We start from the raw sequence: 18,152 nt of genomic DNA, 5'->3' as shown, positions 1-18,152 counted from the left end.
CAGTATATTTTGAATATGCAGGGTATATTTCCGAGGGTCTGTCGGTATATCTTATCGATAATTCGGCGGTCACACTGATTGCAAATTGTAGGAAGAAAAATGGAAAAATGGTCTCACAAATTTTTTCCCCGCGAACAATGAAACAACAAAATAGTGTCGAATTTTTTTCTAAATTCTGAAAAGTCCGTTGATTAATTTGTTAAAAAAAAACAGATAATATCGCCCTCAAAAAAATATTTAAGAAAAATATATTCAACATCCCTACAGTTCGCCGAGTCGGAAGTCGGAGTTGTGTGCATAGAAGTTTGAGGAAAGAGCCGAAAAACGAAAAATCGAACAAGGCGGATAGCGAGAAACGCAAAATTAACACATCTGCTTGCCATACAAAAAAAATAACCAAAAACCAAACCAAACCAACCCAAGACCAAGACCAAGACCGCCTTACATCGTGCATCGCATCGCACTCTACGTCGTCCTCTGTCCGTTCTCCCACCCCCCCTGTATTGCCTGTTCTTCGAAAAGCGAGCAACAGCAGCAGCAGGCCCCAAAATCAATAATCTGGTTGTGTGGTTTTCGCGGCTTTTTTTTTGTGTTTTCTTTCAAAAACAATCAATACCCGAAGGTAACGTGTGTAGAAACAAAATCTAACAATTCCACCTCTCAGTGTGCGTTTGCGTTTGCGTTCGTTGACGCTTGACATATTGGTACACATTTTCTTTTATATTTTTACCTTATTTGTCGTTTTTATAACAAAAAAGAACCCCATGCATGCAAATGCCTTCCCCCCAATCCCCACAAGATCAGTATCGTAGTCATCCTCACACCCCATTAGCCATCCATCCCCCTCAACAATCTACCTTAATACCAAACTTCCTTCCCCCAAACAATATTCGCACCAAAAAATATGAAATACACACGCACACACATACCCATACAGGCGTGCGTACATACATATATCTGCATGAAACTTTAAAATTATTTGCTTTTTCCGTAAACGGAGAGAACACGATAAATATATACATATGCATAAAAGAATGGAAGAGAGGAGAAGAAAAGAGAAGCGAAGAGCGAAACATGTTAATGCCAAAACAAACACGAGAAACGAATCTTGCGTGCAAACGAAAGGCCGCCGCTTTAGGTTTACCTGAAAAAGCACAGCACAGAGATCTTGCGTACAAACATATGTATGTATGTACGTATGTATGTACATACTGCCGGGGTACGCAGTGCCGCCGAAACAGCGAAACACATGACTATTGTACATAGAATGGCTGGTGCTGGTGGTGGGGTGGGGTATATAAAAGTACTGTATGTATTCATATGTACATATGTATATTGTTTCAAGTACTCAAACGCCCTAATTATTCTCATATACATTACGAATTGTACAAATGTGCGCCGGCGGCGGCGGGCTGTCGTACAAAATAGTGCATTTCGGATACGTACGATATGATATTCGGTTCTATATCGCGATCTAATCACAGCAAACATTATTGGCTTATAGGGCCCAATCAGAAAGGCACAGACGTGTCCTATCTGTTTCCAATTTTGCCAAAATAATCTTTTTTAATTTTTGCGCCACATGTGTATGGGACTTGGAACACATACATACATACATAGATCTGTTTAAGTGTATGCACGTACGTGTACCTTCTGTTTCAGACTTTTATGTGAGTGCTAAGAATTTTGCAATGCGTTTTCTTCTTACGGTACACGTGGTCGAATGGTTCGCTTAATCATGTCACCCACCCACCATACACCATCCCTTCCATACCTTTTTTGTTGTTTTCTTCCGCATGGGAGTCATGGCATGGGCTGTCTGTCTACACTTTTATCTAATTAGTCGCAGAGGATCTACTGCTACACTGCTACTACTTCTGTGAACAAATCAAATGTCTAGCTCTAGCGAATAGATTGTTTTGGGTGCGGTCCTCTCATCCTGCTTATCCTTATGCCCTTTTTTTGCGCGCATGAACTGCGGGGGGAATGTAGTATACTTAGAAGGAGCTTCGGCCTGCCGATTGTGTGTGTTGTCTATGTGTGTGCGCTTTGCTTTTATTTGTTAAATATGTATTTCCATATGTACATACATATGTATGTATGTATGGTGTTATTGTTGTTATTTTTATTGTTGTATGTGTTTTTGACCCGACCTCTGACACACCTTTCGTATATTCACATGATTGATAAATACCGAATGATAGAATGGGCACAGAAACCAAGAGCAACAGTTACACAGGACAGATTTCAACAAGTGGCGGCAATCCAAAAGTGATGAAAGATTCTTTATCCTTAGTTCGTCAAACGGTCAATCAGCAATCGCAATCGAATCAGAATCAATATCAAAACGATACCGATAACGATAACCATTTGAATTCAAACTCAAAATCGTATTCAAACGCAACCAAAACCAACCAACCAGAGACAAACCACACGGAGAAGAACATATCGCCATCGACCAACGAATCAAAGAAGATTATTGTACCCTTTGTGCCCATTTTCGTTGAGGAGGCTGATGTAATTCAAGGGGCAAAAGAGCTATTGAAGGTTATACGACCGAACTGGGATCTCGCCCACGTTGAATTTAAGGTAATGTATAACCTAACCGTCAACCATCAATCATCAATAAAAGAAAACACCCAAAGACATCCTACACTACACCCAATCAAATACATAGAACCAAACCATACATTCTATTCCCCCACCAACATTGACTACCTCTACCTTCAGCTTCTTCTGCATCTGCTTCAGTGTCGCAGTTCCCAGTGATCATTTGAATCACCAAAGAATGGACTGAAATGACACTGACTGTTCCCCACAAAGCGATGGTGTTTTTTCCACGGTAAAATGTAATCGTATATTTGCTATGGCCATATTCTACATGCACACACACACACACACACACACACACACACACACACATTATGTACAGTAAAACAGATATAACTTCCAACTAATGTACTCTGGGAAAGTCAGACAAAGGCACAGAGGGAGTAGCGTAGCGTAGAGTGGGGTGTAGCGTAGGCTGATTGCACAACCTTCAAATAGCAATTATGTATTATACTTGCATACACACTTTACTATATATGTACATATAGTATAAATACTGCGATATTTCGCTACCTTGAAGTTTGTTATTTACTTATTGTGAGCCATGGAAATTAACATTTATTTATTTGTTCCCGCTGGTGTTGGTGTTTTTTATTTCTGTTTTCCGTTGGGGTGTTAGGACAATCCGAAACGTAGTAGAAACCAGTTTCTATTTTTTTTTTTTTTTTTTACTTTTGTTTCCTAATCTCGCACCAAGAAAGAGGCGCCTGCGTGACGACGTAGAGCTTTAGGCTGTAATCTCAAGTCCTTCTCCAACAGGTGCATTGACTCGAGTGGCCCAACCATATATTACGGATGAAACAGATAATATACTATATGGGTTGAGTGTGCGCTGATAATGTTCTTCCTCCACTGATACGTTGATAAGAGCCAAAGAATGTGTGCGCTGTGCCCAGCACAAATCTACACTGAGCGAGGAAAAATCCAAAGCAAGCGATTGTAAAAAGTTTCCATTATAATCATCTGATTTCTTTTGGCTCAGTGTAGCCATAAATGCTGCTTAAGCCATAATTCTTTTTTAAAAATGGGCCGCTCCGACTCTGTTCCTTATCGGTGCGCTTATGACTTGACCTCCGACTTATGTATGTAGAAGTTGTACCTATATAAATATGTACAATGTACAATATACACTGTAGGGGTGTTTAAAGTCTAATGAGTCTTATAATATGTATGCTAGGCACGCAATCTATTCATCTACAAACGTTTCTACAGTACGTTTCAGAACCATAGCAACAGCCAAGATCTTTCTCGAATGTCATAGATAATTACGTTTTGTTCTTACAACGCTAGAATACATAATTTCAATCCATGTACGAAATTAATTAAAACATTAAATGATAAATGGCAGAGCTAAGTTTCCCTTCACCTAGGGGAACTTTGTACCAGCGAATCACAGCGCGTCATTCGCATCATTCGACAATTGTTCGAGCGGTCATAGGCTTCATTCTATATTATCAACAAGTCTATATATTTTCTACATATTCGCCCGGTTATGGGTCTGCCCATATTTAGGGTTTTACTTGATATTTTCATCTAAATTTTAGAGGTGGCGGCGCCCCATGTGTGTGAGGATTATCTCGTAGAGAGGGACACATTCGGCAACAAGCCAGAGGGGGGCCTAATGTCAAAAAGTTTATCACTAGCAATTCTACACGTACCTTACCCCTAAAAGTACATACATGTATGACGTACATATGTACACAAAGTGAATGCGTAGCATGTGCCAGCGATAAGAAACCCCCATCCCCCTTTCTTTGTTTTTTGTTTTATTGTAGAACTGTTCCGGCTTTAACGAACGTTTTACTTATTATTTTGTTCGAAATGTTTCCATTGAAAAAACCCAAACTAAAACCTTAATGTCCGTGCGGTTTTGGTTAGAGCTGTGATGCAATAGCTGCATACCTAAGTAACCACTCCAAACTCCTCCCCCATAACCTCATAACGTTGTTGCACATAAACTGGGCCAAGGGGCAAACGAAATTAATAATTGAACATTTTATTGATTTCAGAGTTTTACTGATGGCATCACAAACAAACTGGTTGGTTGCTTCCACAAGCCAACAACCAAACTGAAGAGGAGCGATGAGAAGGACGCCGATGACAAAGAACAACAAGAGCCATATGTACCCCCCATCAAAGTTGAGGATCATCCAGCAGTGCAGGAGGAGGACAAGGACGAGGACGAGGAGGAGTTTACGGCGAATGGGGAAACAGATGGCCTACCTCTACAGTACTCCGATAACGTAGTCCTGGTCAGGGTATATGGAAACAAAACGGACCTACTGATCGATCGGAAAGCTGAAACGCAAAATTTTCTACTATTGCATACATACGGCCTAGCGCCATCGCTCTATGCAACATTCAAGAACGGCCTCGTCTACGAATACGTACCTGGTACCACCTTAAATACTGAAAGTGTTCTGTGTCCAGAGATTTGGCCCTTGGTTGCTCGTCGCATGGCTGAAATGCATCGTAAGGTTAGAAAGAATGTTGGAGATATAGTAGGAGGTGCTGCCAGTGCCAGTGCCGATGCGGTTGCGGATGCAGCTAAACCATTGCCAATGATATGGACGAAAACGCAAAGCTTTCTTGATTTAGTACCTGAACGTTTTACCGATGCTGAGAAACACAAAAGGTACGCAGCAAACAATTGCTCAGCGCCTGCTCCTGCTCCCCGCTAATTTCGCTAATTGTTTATATTTGCAGAGTGAAAGGAACATTTTTACCTATTTGTCGACTGCGTGAGGAATTCAACAGCTTGTACAAATATCTGGTGGCATTAGGCAGTCCAATTGTTTTCTCACACAACGACCTACTGCTGGGCAATGTCGTCTACACGAAATGCATGAAGACGGTCAACTTTATTGACTACGAGTATGCCGACTATAATTTCCAGGCCTTCGATATTGGCAATCATTTCGCGGAGATGTGCGGTGTCGATGAGGTGGACTATACGCGATATCCGAAGCGTGAGTTTCAATTGCAATGGCTGCGCGTCTACCTCGAGGAGTATCTGCAGCGTACGAATATACAGAGCGAAGAGGTTGACCTGCTTTACGTGCAGGTCAATCAGTTTGCCTTAGCATCGCATATCTTCTGGACAGTGTGGTCCCTATTACAAGCCGAGCATTCCACTATCGATTTCGATTATGTAGGGTAAGTGGTGCAAAATGCAGCAACATGTTTTTTGATGTATGTTTAGTAATTATTTCATTTGTGTCCCTAGCTATGCGTTTCTTCGCTACAATGAATACTTGGCCAGGAAGGAGGAGTTTTTATCATTGACTGCTGCATCGCAGAAGAACAATAAATGAGTTCTCTCCCTCTCACTATATATATATATATATATATTTATTTATATATTATGTGCCCCCAGTGATATATGTGTGTAAACTAAGGCTGGCAACGGGTCTCAATGTTATACATATGTATATATACTATAACGTGTGTGCGTGTGTGTTCACAAAACATCTGAAAAACCAAAACCAATCTTAAATTAGTGTCGTACTCGTGCCAGCCTTATAATATGTATATACATATATATATAAATATATATATATAAAGAATTTGTATATGTTCTTTAATTTGTAAATTGATATTTTGTAGTCATAAATAAAAACAAAAATTCAAAGTAATATACTTTAAAACATATACACACAAACAAAACATTCTATTGCACTCCGAATGTTTTATGGCGAAAATATTCGACTCTTCTATGCATGTAAACTGCACTCTTATAGAAGCCAGACAGGGGTTCATGCCCTTATACATACAATAAATACATACCTAGTAGTGGTAGATGCAACAGAGAGGTACATGTAAGAGAGGCTTCTTTTGTCTTATAATTTTCCCCCAAAACTCGCCTTAAGATTTATTTTCCGAACAACAACGTAGTTGGTTTATTTGTATGTGTGTGTGTTTCTGGGGATATCAAATATCTCCCCTTATGAAATTTGGCTTTTAAAGACACCATTGTGATTATTAACTGTTGTCGTCTACATGTAGTGTATATTGTTTATGAAGGCGGATTTGTACATGAAGCTTATTAGATTTTACAATTTCGATACAATTTATTTACTTTATACAAAAAAGGCTTGTTCGTATATTTTGTAATGGGTGTTACGCTCAACAGACCATTTTTACTACACTGTTGTCCGGTTGCCATCGCCGCCAAGTTTTTGAACAATCTGTAAAGAAATACAAAAATAAGAAAAGGCAAAAGATAAATAAAAATCGTCAATTATAAAAATTGGTTGCAAAATTATACGCATATTATTGTGTAATTGAATGAATTGTAAAAACAAAATTTCTTCGAAAAGAAACAGCCTGCGCGCCCCATCGAATTGAACTCAATCGATTAAGTTAAAGCAGCCCTGGTATCGATACAGAACTCGGTTGTCGCTGGTGACTGCTATCGGCAAGTCGAATCGAGGCAGTCTCATCACCAGCTGAAAGCAGCTGTCATTTGCCATACCAAAAAAAAATAAGAGCCAGGCGACCGAGTTTCTAGAATTATTTTCTATTTCCGTAAATAATGGCGAGCTACATTGCTAGGAAAGGTCCATCGGTTTTCTGTAAGTACTCTTTTAGATGGCTGCTATGGCGATGCGCACAAATGTGGCGCCGCTCTTGTGGCCTGAATGTTAGAATGATTACGTAAAATGTGTAACTCGAATTTTTTTTTTGCAACTGCAGCTAACCTGGGCAGATGGGCCTACAACATGTCTGGATTCAATCAGTACGGTAAGATGAGGCACTAATGGCATTAACAATTGCAACGATAGTGAATAAACCAATGAATGTTTATCGGTCCGAATGTAGGTCTGCACCGTGACGATTGTCTCTATGAGAACGAGGATGTGAAGGAAGCAGTCCGCCGTCTGCCCCGCAAGATCTACGACGAGCGCAACTATCGTATTATGCGTGCCCTGCATTTGTCCATGACCAAGACAATTTTGCCAAAGGAGCAGTGGACTAAGTATGAGGAGGATGTCAAATACTTGGAGCCCTACTTGAACGAGGTGGTAAAGGAGCGCGAGGAGCGTGAGGACTGGAACAAGAACCACTAAGAACTCAGGCCCTTCCAGTCGCAACCACTCGATTTGTAAATGTTGAAATACATAGCTTAGATGAAAACTAAATAAGCTATGAAATTAGCCTGTTTTGCATAGTCAACTAAAGGGGGAGATGCCATTTTAATTTATTAGAGGGTTAAATGCTCGTGTGGATCAATGGAGTCGTCACCGCTCTCTCCATGTGTGGTGTGTGGGTGTGTGGAATGTGATTTTGTGAGCTTAAGCGTTACGATATGCACCATTCTGCCTTACCTTTTGCATAAAGGGTAAATTGAATAGCGATCCCAAGACGGGCACACGTCCAAGGAAGTTGATGGCGACGGGAAAGAAGCCGCTGCAAAGATACAAAGAAGAACCAATAGATATCATTCACTTAACAATTGTGAAATGGAAGGTATTGCCGTTGCCTCGTATTCATTTAAACAATTCCGAATGCACAGACGCACGCACGTTAATACATAGAAAGAAAGCGCAAACGGACGGACACATGCGTGGACGGCATAGACAGCAATTTAAATGTTCATTTTAAGCACTGCTTTAGGGTCTGTAGATATGGGGAAAGGTCCTTCTACACCAATATTTGTGGTCAAACATTTACTTATGCAAATATCCTTCTATCCACGTAATTATCAGCGACAACACAATAATATATGGTTATAGCGAACCTGAATAGTGCAAAGAATCCATAGGATTCAACAATCATTCCAGTGATGGGGAAGCCCAGCAGAACGATGAAGATTCCACCAAAGAAGGCGGTTGTGCCTTTTACTTTATGTCTTTGAAAGAAAAAGCGCAAAGTTCGCTCCACGCCGATTACACATCCCAGTCCCGAAATGAACAGAATCTATGGGTGCGAATAAAGTTTGGTTAATTATGGGACGTCCATTAGGTGGAGTGGTGCAACAGCCTTGCACAGAACATACATTTCCAATTGCGAGTAAGCCTTTGTCGAACAGAAGCAGCATGCCAAGGAACAAAAACGATATGCCGAAGCCAGCCAAGCCAATGCCAATTTCTATGGAAAAGGGACTCAAGTAAGCTCACAGAAGTATTTCAATAGATTTAGTGTCAATGGGCTTACTCTGCAGATCTGTTACTTCAATCATTTTGTCCGTTTCTATTTATTTCGGTGAGAGTTTCGGACCTGATTGGAAATTCCACGTAAACACGTAAATTATTTAAAAATTGGAACAGCTGATTTCTACAATCTAAAAATGTATCGTATTAACGAATATAAACAATCATTCGCAGGGTTGCTGTGGCCCAAGTGCTGCGAAACGAAGTTGGAAATAAAAAAAGTAACGATTATGTGCATTTATGTATTAGTACAATTTATAAACCTAGAGTTAAATATTATCGTTTCCAATTATATAGTTTTAATTATACTCCCCCCGTTGACATTTTTTCTAGACACACTGGTCACGAAACTTAATTTTTAAATAGTCGAAATGCAGAAACTATGCAAATAATAATGTAAAAATATGACAAAAGCGATATGATGATATGTTTCCATTTAAAGAATAATTATAATCTAAATTCATAATAAATTCAGAAAAATAGTTTCGGGGATGATGTATTCAAAATAAATTCCAAAACAGTCCAACAAAATATCACCCCTACAAATATACTATCGGCCAGCACATACATATCGATATATCACATGTCATATATTTGCATCACCATTCTCCGCCATTTTGACAAAAGAATTTGTTCATAGCGTCCGAATATAATATCCGTGTTGGGAGTAATTAACTCCTTGTGTTGTTGAAAAGAGTATTTGCAGACGTTATTTGGGATGGATCGTAAGTACACCAACGGGATATATATTTAAGGAAGAAAAACACTAAAATATGTGTACTTTAGGGGGAGGTTATGGCGGCGGCGGCCAGGGCTTTAATAATTTTAATGTCCCTCCACCAAATATGCAGTCCAGCTACAATCAACCACCTCCAACCCAACGCGGCGGCGGAGGTAAGAACCTATTTAACATGCTAAAACATGTTAAAAAGCAAAAACTGATATACTTTTTTAATATCATCTAACTAGATTACGATTCCGGCATTCGTGGTTCTGGCGGCGATGGCGGTGGCCCTGGCTCATGGTCCGACAAACGAGGCGGCAGCTCATATGGGTATGTTATTAAAATACATTCGTTACGCTCAAATCGGGACCGGGGGTAGAGTTTTTCCACTGAGGTTACCATGATTTATGTTATCTTTTTTTATAAGAATGTGTTCATGAACCTATTCCATCGACCAAATACACGGGCCTGCAAAAATTTAAACTAGAATAAAATGTGAGACGCGTGAAAAAGCAATCGATATGTGTGTATGTATGTGTGCATGAGAGCATACATGTGTATTGAAAATGTTTTTTTTTTTTTTGAGGAAACGAAAAGGCAAAACATGCGGAAAATACCGCAAAGAGAAACACTTTAAGCGACCGGCTAGAAATAAAAATAAATGTTCAAGGAGAAAGCGACATTTGATTCGATATGTCGCTTCGCCTTTTGGTGGAAATCTATAAAAACAAAACAAACACACGCACACGCATAAACAAATTATGCATTTTGGTACTTGCAAAATATGTATGTTTATAGATAGATATTGCAGATAAAACCGCCGTTGTAACTGTGAAATTCTGTTCTTATCAATTCGTTAATTATCTGTGGCATAATTTTTGTATATAAATAATTATATTCATTTACATAAATGCATTATTGTATTTAAAAATGTAAATAAATTAAGGTGCAGACAACAGAAGCCTAAGGGACATGATGCAAAAAGCTGTTTAAAATTTGCAGCAAATACAAAAAACAGAGTTAAATTAACAATGAAATCGTTCTGGGTAAAGTTAAATGTGGTATCAAGATATAAGCAACTATCTCTCATTTCTACCGACTGTGCATTTACATGCAAATTAAACAAAACATCAAAGGGTGACCCTTCTATGGAACAAAAGAAGCTACGTGTTATATCAAAAAAATACTTTTAAGAAACAAGAAACCATAATCCGAGTTGAGTACGGCCAATGCATGGGATATGTTTAGGCTACGGCACCAAACAAACAAACGAGCGAACTCGATCTGCAATTTTGATCTACAGGCGCATAAATACAACATCACAGCGCATGTCCGATTATAAACAATTAAAAACAAAAGAAAACCAAGAAATCTAAACAAGATTATTGTGTTACATGTAAGAAGAAAAATGGAAAAAACCAAAAATATTAGTCGATTGGGTATCTAATTTTCGTTGAAATCGGAACATTTTCTGTGACTATCCTTAGAGCCTAAGCTACGAATAGTAAATCTCTTGAATATACAAAACTATAGAGTATATTCACAGCCCTTACCCCTTCCAATTTAAGAGTTTATTTAGAATAATGGGTTGCTATATCGGCTGGAACGGGGGAAAAGGTGGCTGGCAAATTTGGTATTGCAAAGTCTGATTACAATCTGGTTATTTGTCACGTTAATGCGTGCATTTCCTAGCTATTAAGTTAACTAATCTTAAGCCAAACCACAAGTGATATTCAATAGAATAATACCAATTATGTTTATTATTATTTTAGAATATAGAATAAGCGTTTGTATTGTGATGTCTCTTGTCTAGAGTAAATTTAATCAGTTTTACATAAATATATATGTAGATATAAGTCTTATGATTATTATGTAGAGTGAAATGAAACCAATAGTTTTGCGGTATCCACCAGAGCAGTTGTGATCCGCTATTCGGTTCTCCGGTTCGGTTTGAGTTGAATCGATCGGGGGACTCGACGTGCGATCTATCCTATGCTGGTGGTGGAGACCGACCTATCCAAGTTGTTCGCACAATATATTGAAACGAGCCGCAAAAGTCAAGAATATGTATTTGCTGCCTTACAAAACCCCAAAACAAATCGAAATTCAAACATTAAATAAGTTCATTCAATATCCTTTTTTAGAAATGGAGGCGCCAACAAGGACAGCTACAGCAAAGGTAAAAATAATGCAAATAGACTGCAATCCTATCGAGTAATGTATACCAATATTTTTCTACATATTGAACTTAAAAAAAAAAAACAAAACAAGGATCCTAAAATCAAAAATCTCAAATTCCAAATCGAAAGGAAAGCAAAGCAAAGCAAAGCAAAGCAAAGGCGGCATTATTTGGTCGTTATTTTCCATCGTTTTATTAGGATATTTAGGATAGAGTGTGTTACATCTAAAGCGAATTTCATGGTGGTGTTATCTATATACATATATGGTTAAGGATGGACTTAAAAAGTGTTGTTACATTACCGAGGTACTCTAGGGGTTTGTAGGAGGTGTCCAGAAGAGTCCTGCTGCAATCTAGCTATACTTTTGTATCACAAAACAATTGTGTTGTATCTGTCGTGTGCGTACTGTTGTGGTTTTAATGTAAAGCACTATCTCTCGGTATATTTACAAATATGCAAGCAAGGTTGTTTGTTGGTTTGATCCTGAAGAAGTGGTCGGTCGTCGGTCGGTTGGTTTGGTTTGGTGACTGACGGGGCGGCACTGTGCTTAAGCGAGTCAGCAGCTGGCCTTCTTTGCCTTGCGGCCATTTGGTGTTGCTAATTCTCATATATTTTATTATTCGTTTTTGCCAATTGCAGTGCAGTTTGTCCCATCTACGAAAATAACATACTATACATACAGAGATGGGCAATGGGAATCTAATTGCTTTCTTGTTGCAAAATATTTATAGTAAAATGTTCCATTTTCAGAGCGTAAAAGTGCGTTTGTTTGGCAAAACACTGCTGCTTTCTCGTTTAGCCAGTGGCTCAATCACTTCCTCTCTCTCTTCCTCACTCTCTTCTGTGTATGTGTTTTTTTGTCGTTTTTCGGGAGAGCCAGTGGGGTAAATAGGGCTAAGATAAAACTCTTTCCCCCTCTTTATCTGTCTCTTCGCTCTCTATTTCTTCCGCTCGTCACTTCCCCTCTCCTGTCTCATACTGGCTAAAGGTTCTTTGAAACAAAAACAAAATTAAAAAAAAAGGTTTTCTGAAATTGTTTTGGTGTCGCACAAACGCCGCTGCAAAATTCTGGTATTTATATTGCTAAGCAAGGATTTTAGTAGCAGCGCGCCCCGGCATGGGCGATATATGGTGTTTACGTTTACCCCCGATCCATTGATCGGCAGAGTCCGGTGTTACAATGCCCATTTATACATTTATACTATTTGTACATTAAGAGCGCGCGCGCACACCTGTCTGTTGGGAGAGGGGCCCCAAGTCGTGAAAGGAAACCAATCCGCAAAATCCAATAATCTTTGTTTAAATAAGCTGTTTATTGCCCTCTGTGCAGCGCATTCTAACACTGTTTTGGCCATTTTTGTAGGACCCATGGGAGGCGGCGGCGGTGGTAGCGGTGGCAGTGGCGATATGATTACTCAAGATGATACCATATTTGTCTCTGGAATGGATGCAAACACAACAGAGCAGGATATTGAGACGCATTTCGGTGCCATTGGCATCATCAAGGCAAGTATTATGTTCACTTGTTCCCTGTGTCTATGTTCTAATCGAAATTAACTCTGTTCTTGTTTCATATTGCAGAAGGATAAGCGTACCATGAAGCCAAAGATTTGGCTCTACAAGAACAAGGACACAGGCCTGTCGAAGGGTGAGGCCACCGTTACATACGATGACACCAATGCTGCCCAGTCCGCCATCGAATGGTTTGACGGACGTGTCTTCAAGGGAGCCAATATCAAAGTATCTCTCGCACAGCGTCAGAGCACCTGGAACAAGGGCGGCGGTGGTCGCGGCGGCTTCGGTGGTCGTCCACGCGGTGGTGGTGGCGGCGGAGGCGGTGGTCGTTTTGATCGCGGCGGTGGTGGCGGCGGAGGAGGCGGTGGTCGCTTCGATCGCGGCGGTGGTGGTGGTGGAGGCGGCGGTGGTGGTGCCGGCGGCAATGTTCAACCCCGCGATGGCGATTGGAAGTGCAACAATTGCAACAACACCAACTTCGCCTGGCGCAATGAGTGCAACCGGTGAGTTAGCGCTCGCATTTAAACCTTCCCTATGAATGCCCATCTAATTCTACAATCTTTTTGCAGCTGCAAGACTCCCAAAGGAGGCGAAGATGGCGGTGGTTCCGGTGGCAGCAGCGGTGGATACGGCGGTGGTGGAGGCGGCGGCGGCGGTGGCTACGGTGGCATGGACCGCAACGATCGTGGAATGAATGACCGTGGAGGCGATCGCTCTGGCGGCGGCGGCGGTGGCGGTGGATACCAAAATAGAGACCGTGGGGGCAACTCAGGCGGCGGTGGCCGCTATTCAAACGAGAATGGCCGTGATGGCGGCGGCGGTGGTCGCGGTGGCGGAGGACGTGGTGGCGGCGGTGGAGCTAATCGCAGAGATGGCGGCGGTGCTATGCGAAACGACGGCGGCATGCGCTCCAGGCCATACTAATGACCTGTGCTTTGGTGGTGACTCTATGACCCCCAATTTTTCAGATTTACGTATTAATCGTAGCGAAAAGTAACCTTATCAAAAGTTTACCCCAGTCAAAGCAAAAGATACAAAAGCGCAACCACATCAACCATTTTATCTGATTTTACGCCCCTCCCCCCAGCAACAACAACACAAGCTCACAACTCTATCCTACCTTCTTTTATCGATCGTTTTGACTTAGACTATACATACATACATGTAATCTAATTTAAAAAACACTATTTGTAATATTGAAACAAAAAAAAACAAAAAATTATAAAATTACATATATACATATATATATGTGTGTATTTTTATAATTGTAAATACATATATATATATATACATTATATATAATATAAGAGGTCCTCAATCACTTAATACTTTGGTGGGACTGGGAAGATGCCAAACCAAATCTATGCATCTAGGCATGCAAGGTGGCTTCTATTTAGTCTTGCGGCACACGCTTGCGCCTCTCGAGAAGAATCATTATTAGTTCTTTTGTCGAGATCTCACTTCCACAAATATGTAAATATCTAGGCTATGCGGTGACCGGAAAGCTTCTGTCTCATGTGCTGCCGCTCACGTACGCTGTACATTTGAGAGTTCGTTTGGAAAACACATTTGTCTTTGCATAAAGATAGCTTCGTAAATTTGCCTGAGTCTAATTAGCTAGCTATTCATTGCAAGTGGTAGAAATATCTAAATTATACGCGACAAATACGGAAGCTGTTAAAACTTAGATATCAGCGAAACCCGATAATTGTTTTCCATTGATAGTTGAATATGTCAGAAAGTCTTTGCGGGTGAACTTTTCTCAAGAATCATCTTTCTTTTGAGAGATAATAATAATCTTAAAAGCATGAACAACAAATTCACCCTAATAGAATAGCAAACATAGCCATTATCGTACATTTTTCTTTAAACACCTTGAATAAGTAAATATTTGCAGTGGTTTCTTGGGAATGTGTGTTTTGTTTTTATAAAATTTTTGTTTTAATATTATTTCTTGAATATACATTAGTTAATATTACAGTTCATCTTTTTCTAGCAGGGTATAGCGGTGCTTGGATGGGCCCAGTTCCTTGAATTTCGATTCGGGCGGTGAGGTACCTTTGCCGGTATGTGGATCAGGATGTATATCATTATTTGAGGGATCCGGCCCATAATGAAACTCCCTATACAACAACAAAAACAAACACAAAAAGGGTATCAAAAAGTTGTGTAAAACGTTTGCGTTGTAATTTTTGTATACCTGTGCAGCTTCCCGCTGTAGAGATCCTGGAGGAATTGCTTTAGCTTGCCCGGCGTGTACATATCACTAAAGTGGGGGAACAGATACATGTGCTTGAACGAATCGATGGCTATCAATGGCAGATCGTCCTCGGACTTTCCCAAATGGTGCAGCGGATGGGCAAACCGCTTGCCATCTGCCGTCAAAAAGTTTACATTCTCTGGAAAAAAAAACAAAACAAAGCATAAATCAGACGAAAGCTTATGACATTTATATGTATGGTACGTACGTTTCTCATCTAGCAGCTGCCGCTCAATAATGGACTTGTAATCCTTGATGGAGTTGAGATCGTCTGGCCGGTGAAACAGAATCAGGAACGGCAGTCCTTCTTCGGTAAGCTCCTCGGCATTCTCAAAGGTGATTTCCCTAACTAGCGGCACACACTTTTCCTGTATCCATATCTTTAGTTCATCGAAATTTTGCAGGCTGCCAGTGTAGGTCTCATCGTTCTCATGCGACAAAGCCACATCCGGTCTAAACACAATGATGGGGGTTCCTATACAATCAAATCAATCGAACGTAAAATGAGCCGTGAATGTTTGATTTTAACGATTCCCTTACCAGGTGGATGCATGGCCTGTGAGGCATCACCGAAACCCACATGGAACTGGCAATCTTCTTTCAAATTTGTAGCCACCTTGCGGAAGGTGTCATATTCCGGCTGATCCCTGCGATCAAAGTAGCCTAATATGAGGCGTTTCTTAGAGTCCAGATTCTCCAGATCCTTCAGCGACTTAAACTCCTGTATGGGATCCTCCAGTTGTTTCTTGACAAACTCCAGGAAAGCATCCGCCGAACGCTGGCCGCGATATTCACGCTTGCTAAGCTGTCCATTTCGTACAATTTTCAATGTTGGATATTTATTGATATGAAACCGTGAGGCAATGGATGTCTCCTTGTCACAATCCACTTTGCCAAGCACCACACGGCCGGCATCGGGGAATTCCGCCTTGATCTGTAAGCAAATACACTTTAATATTTGAAAGGAATTTGAGGCGTTTTGATTATAGCTTACCTTGTCTGCAGCTTCGCTGAATATGGGAGCTAGGATATTACTAAAACGACACCATTCGGCATAAAAATTAAGGAAAACCAATTCATTAGACGCTGCAAAAAGATACAAAAGAGGTAAACATTACACATCAGACAATTATCACACAGCATCTAAATAGAGGAATTGAGGTTGTTTGTTGTTCAGCGGAGAGGGCAGATAAGATAAAGAAAACAACTGCTCTATAGAAAGCCAATCTGTCAAGATTTTAGCCCTTCCATACGATTCATCTGTTCTTATGTTCGAAGTAATTCCAGCAATGACTCACTCACGTGGCAGTCAAGTGTTTATGTTATGAAAGGAACAAGTGTGAAACCAGATGTGTGTGTATAAAAAGGTAAGATGATATTGTATCCCCCCCCCCCCCCCCCACTCAATTAACAGAGAAAACTCAAATTGTTGTAATAACTAACTTCATTTCTGTAGAAATTGTATTGTTTTAGCCCCTGTTGTTGGTTTTTAGACACGTTGGCAGCAGGTCGCGTCAATACGCCTGCCAACAACAACAGGCCACACCAGACCAATTTGCCGGGCCAATGGCTTTTTGTGTGAAACTTGTGACACGTCAACTTGCCCACCAAAATGTTGGCTAATTGATTTTCTGCATTCTGATGCGCAGCGGATGAACCGTGTCCACCACCAATTGGTACCTTACCTAATGTCATATCAATGTTTTCACTGGTCATGGGCACCGCTCCCGCCGCATCTGTGGCCGCTGGATGTTGGAGGAGATGAATTATCTGGAATTATGCATAAAATCGCGCAACTTAGTTTGCAGGTATTGCAGTGCTGTATGGTGTTGGGGTGATATGTTTTGGGCGTGGAGTGACAGACAGACAAGCGGGCGGACAGCCAGTCGGGCGACAGCATCTTACGAATTATTTTCATGCTCTAAGCCGGGTGACCGAGCGCGCGACCGCTGCGTCGACCGCCGTCTGGTGTGCCATCGTCGTCGTCCAGCCAGTGTGTTTTCTGCGGCATTGGAACACGTCGACTCACCGCTAGCAGAGCTATGCTGGGCCCCAGCTTTTGAATTCTTGCTTCAATCATTCTGGGGGACTGGCTGTGGGTGGGGGGCTGCGACTAATTGCACACAGAAATGGACACCAAGTTATTGAATTAGATTCAGTTCGGCATGGATTGGAATGAACTGTCGCGTCGCACTGCAAATTTACAAAAAAAATTTCAACAATTTAGCTGGTTGATAGGGCTGCAAGACCATCGATGGCCCTATCGATGATATCGATGGTTGTGGAATTGTGCGAAAAATCGTTTCTGAGAAAAAGTAAAAACGTAGAAGTAGTGGCAGTAGTGGCAGTAGTAGCCAAGTAGTAGCTAAAAACCTGTGGAAACCCAATATTCAAACGGATACCTCAAACTACTAAATCGCTAAAGAAATGAATGATTAGAGAATTAATGGTTGCTTCTCTGTTATTGAAAAAAGAAAATTGCAAGCCATGCCATATTTATAATGGACGATTGCAAGATCCCATCGACTTATAGTCTTTAATATTTGAAAAGTTTTCGATGGAAATTTAGATATATCGATGCAGCCCTGGTGTATACAAGAACAAAGTTTCAACAATTCGTCTGGTGACTATTTGCCTTCCAGTGTTGATAGCCGCTGGAAACTGAAGCCCATGAATCAAATTTTTTGACGACCGAATCAGGTATGTTATTC

The 18,152-nt window shown here is 40.7% G+C and overlaps 5 protein-coding genes across 7 annotated transcripts; 3 read left to right on the top strand and 2 right to left on the bottom strand.

Annotated features, from left to right (window-relative positions):
• The first annotated feature begins 133 nt into the window (after positions 1–133).
• On the top strand, positions 134–6,306 carry LOC117588784 (ethanolamine kinase). Of its 2 annotated transcripts, none has more exons than XM_034280287.1 (5): positions 134–704; positions 2,205–2,589; positions 4,620–5,245; positions 5,317–5,766; positions 5,837–6,306. In XM_034280287.1, exons 2-5 carry the CDS (start codon positions 2,206–2,208, stop codon positions 5,922–5,924), a joined length of 1,548 nt encoding a protein of 515 aa, XP_034136178.1. In that variant the 5' UTR covers positions 134–704; position 2,205; the 3' UTR covers positions 5,925–6,306. The 2 variants fall into 2 exon arrangements, with proteins under 2 accessions (XP_034136178.1, XP_034136177.1); XM_034280286.1 differs by having other exon boundaries at positions 135–622.
• Positions 6,307–6,591: 285 nt separating this feature from the next.
• On the bottom strand, positions 6,592–8,924 carry LOC117588787 (vesicle transport protein GOT1B). Its single transcript, XM_034280291.1, has 5 exons — positions 8,767–8,924; positions 8,609–8,700; positions 8,351–8,529; positions 7,938–8,019; positions 6,592–6,797 (listed from the first exon to the last, which is right to left on the bottom strand). The coding sequence occupies exons 1-5, from the start codon at positions 8,789–8,791 to the stop codon at positions 6,753–6,755; spliced, it is 423 nt and encodes a 140-aa protein (XP_034136182.1). The 5' UTR covers positions 8,792–8,924; the 3' UTR covers positions 6,592–6,752.
• On the top strand, positions 7,029–7,751 carry LOC117588788 (cytochrome b-c1 complex subunit 7). Its single transcript, XM_034280292.1, has 3 exons — positions 7,029–7,184; positions 7,306–7,353; positions 7,432–7,751. The coding sequence occupies exons 1-3, from the start codon at positions 7,145–7,147 to the stop codon at positions 7,677–7,679; spliced, it is 336 nt and encodes a 111-aa protein (XP_034136183.1). The 5' UTR covers positions 7,029–7,144; the 3' UTR covers positions 7,680–7,751.
• A 425-nt stretch (positions 8,925–9,349) lies between the features above and the next one.
• LOC117588466 (RNA-binding protein cabeza) lies at positions 9,350–14,389 on the top strand. Of its 2 annotated transcripts, XM_034279755.1 has the most exons (7): positions 9,350–9,487; positions 9,549–9,656; positions 9,732–9,816; positions 11,631–11,665; positions 13,030–13,172; positions 13,248–13,684; positions 13,751–14,259. In XM_034279755.1, exons 1-7 carry the CDS (start codon positions 9,481–9,483, stop codon positions 14,103–14,105), a joined length of 1,170 nt encoding a protein of 389 aa, XP_034135646.1. In that variant the 5' UTR covers positions 9,350–9,480; the 3' UTR covers positions 14,106–14,259. The 2 variants fall into 2 exon arrangements, with proteins under 2 accessions (XP_034135646.1, XP_034135647.1); XM_034279756.1 differs by lacking the exon at positions 11,631–11,665 and having other exon boundaries at positions 13,751–14,389.
• Positions 14,390–15,098: 709 nt separating this feature from the next.
• On the bottom strand, positions 15,099–17,681 carry LOC117588531 (endoplasmic reticulum resident protein 44). Its single transcript, XM_034279890.1, has 7 exons — positions 17,471–17,681; positions 17,127–17,211; positions 16,436–16,527; positions 15,982–16,375; positions 15,650–15,916; positions 15,382–15,580; positions 15,099–15,304 (listed from the first exon to the last, which is right to left on the bottom strand). Exons 1-7 carry the CDS (start codon positions 17,519–17,521, stop codon positions 15,157–15,159), a joined length of 1,236 nt encoding a protein of 411 aa, XP_034135781.1. The 5' UTR covers positions 17,522–17,681; the 3' UTR covers positions 15,099–15,156.
• Positions 17,682–18,152: the final 471 nt, after the last annotated feature.

The sequence above is a fragment of the Drosophila guanche genome, unplaced genomic scaffold (assembly GCF_900245975.1).
Source record: "Drosophila guanche unplaced genomic scaffold, DGUA_6, whole genome shotgun sequence".
NCBI lineage: Eukaryota > Metazoa > Arthropoda > Insecta > Diptera > Drosophilidae > Drosophila > Drosophila guanche.
This window is presented reverse-complemented; position numbering and strand designations above follow the sequence as displayed.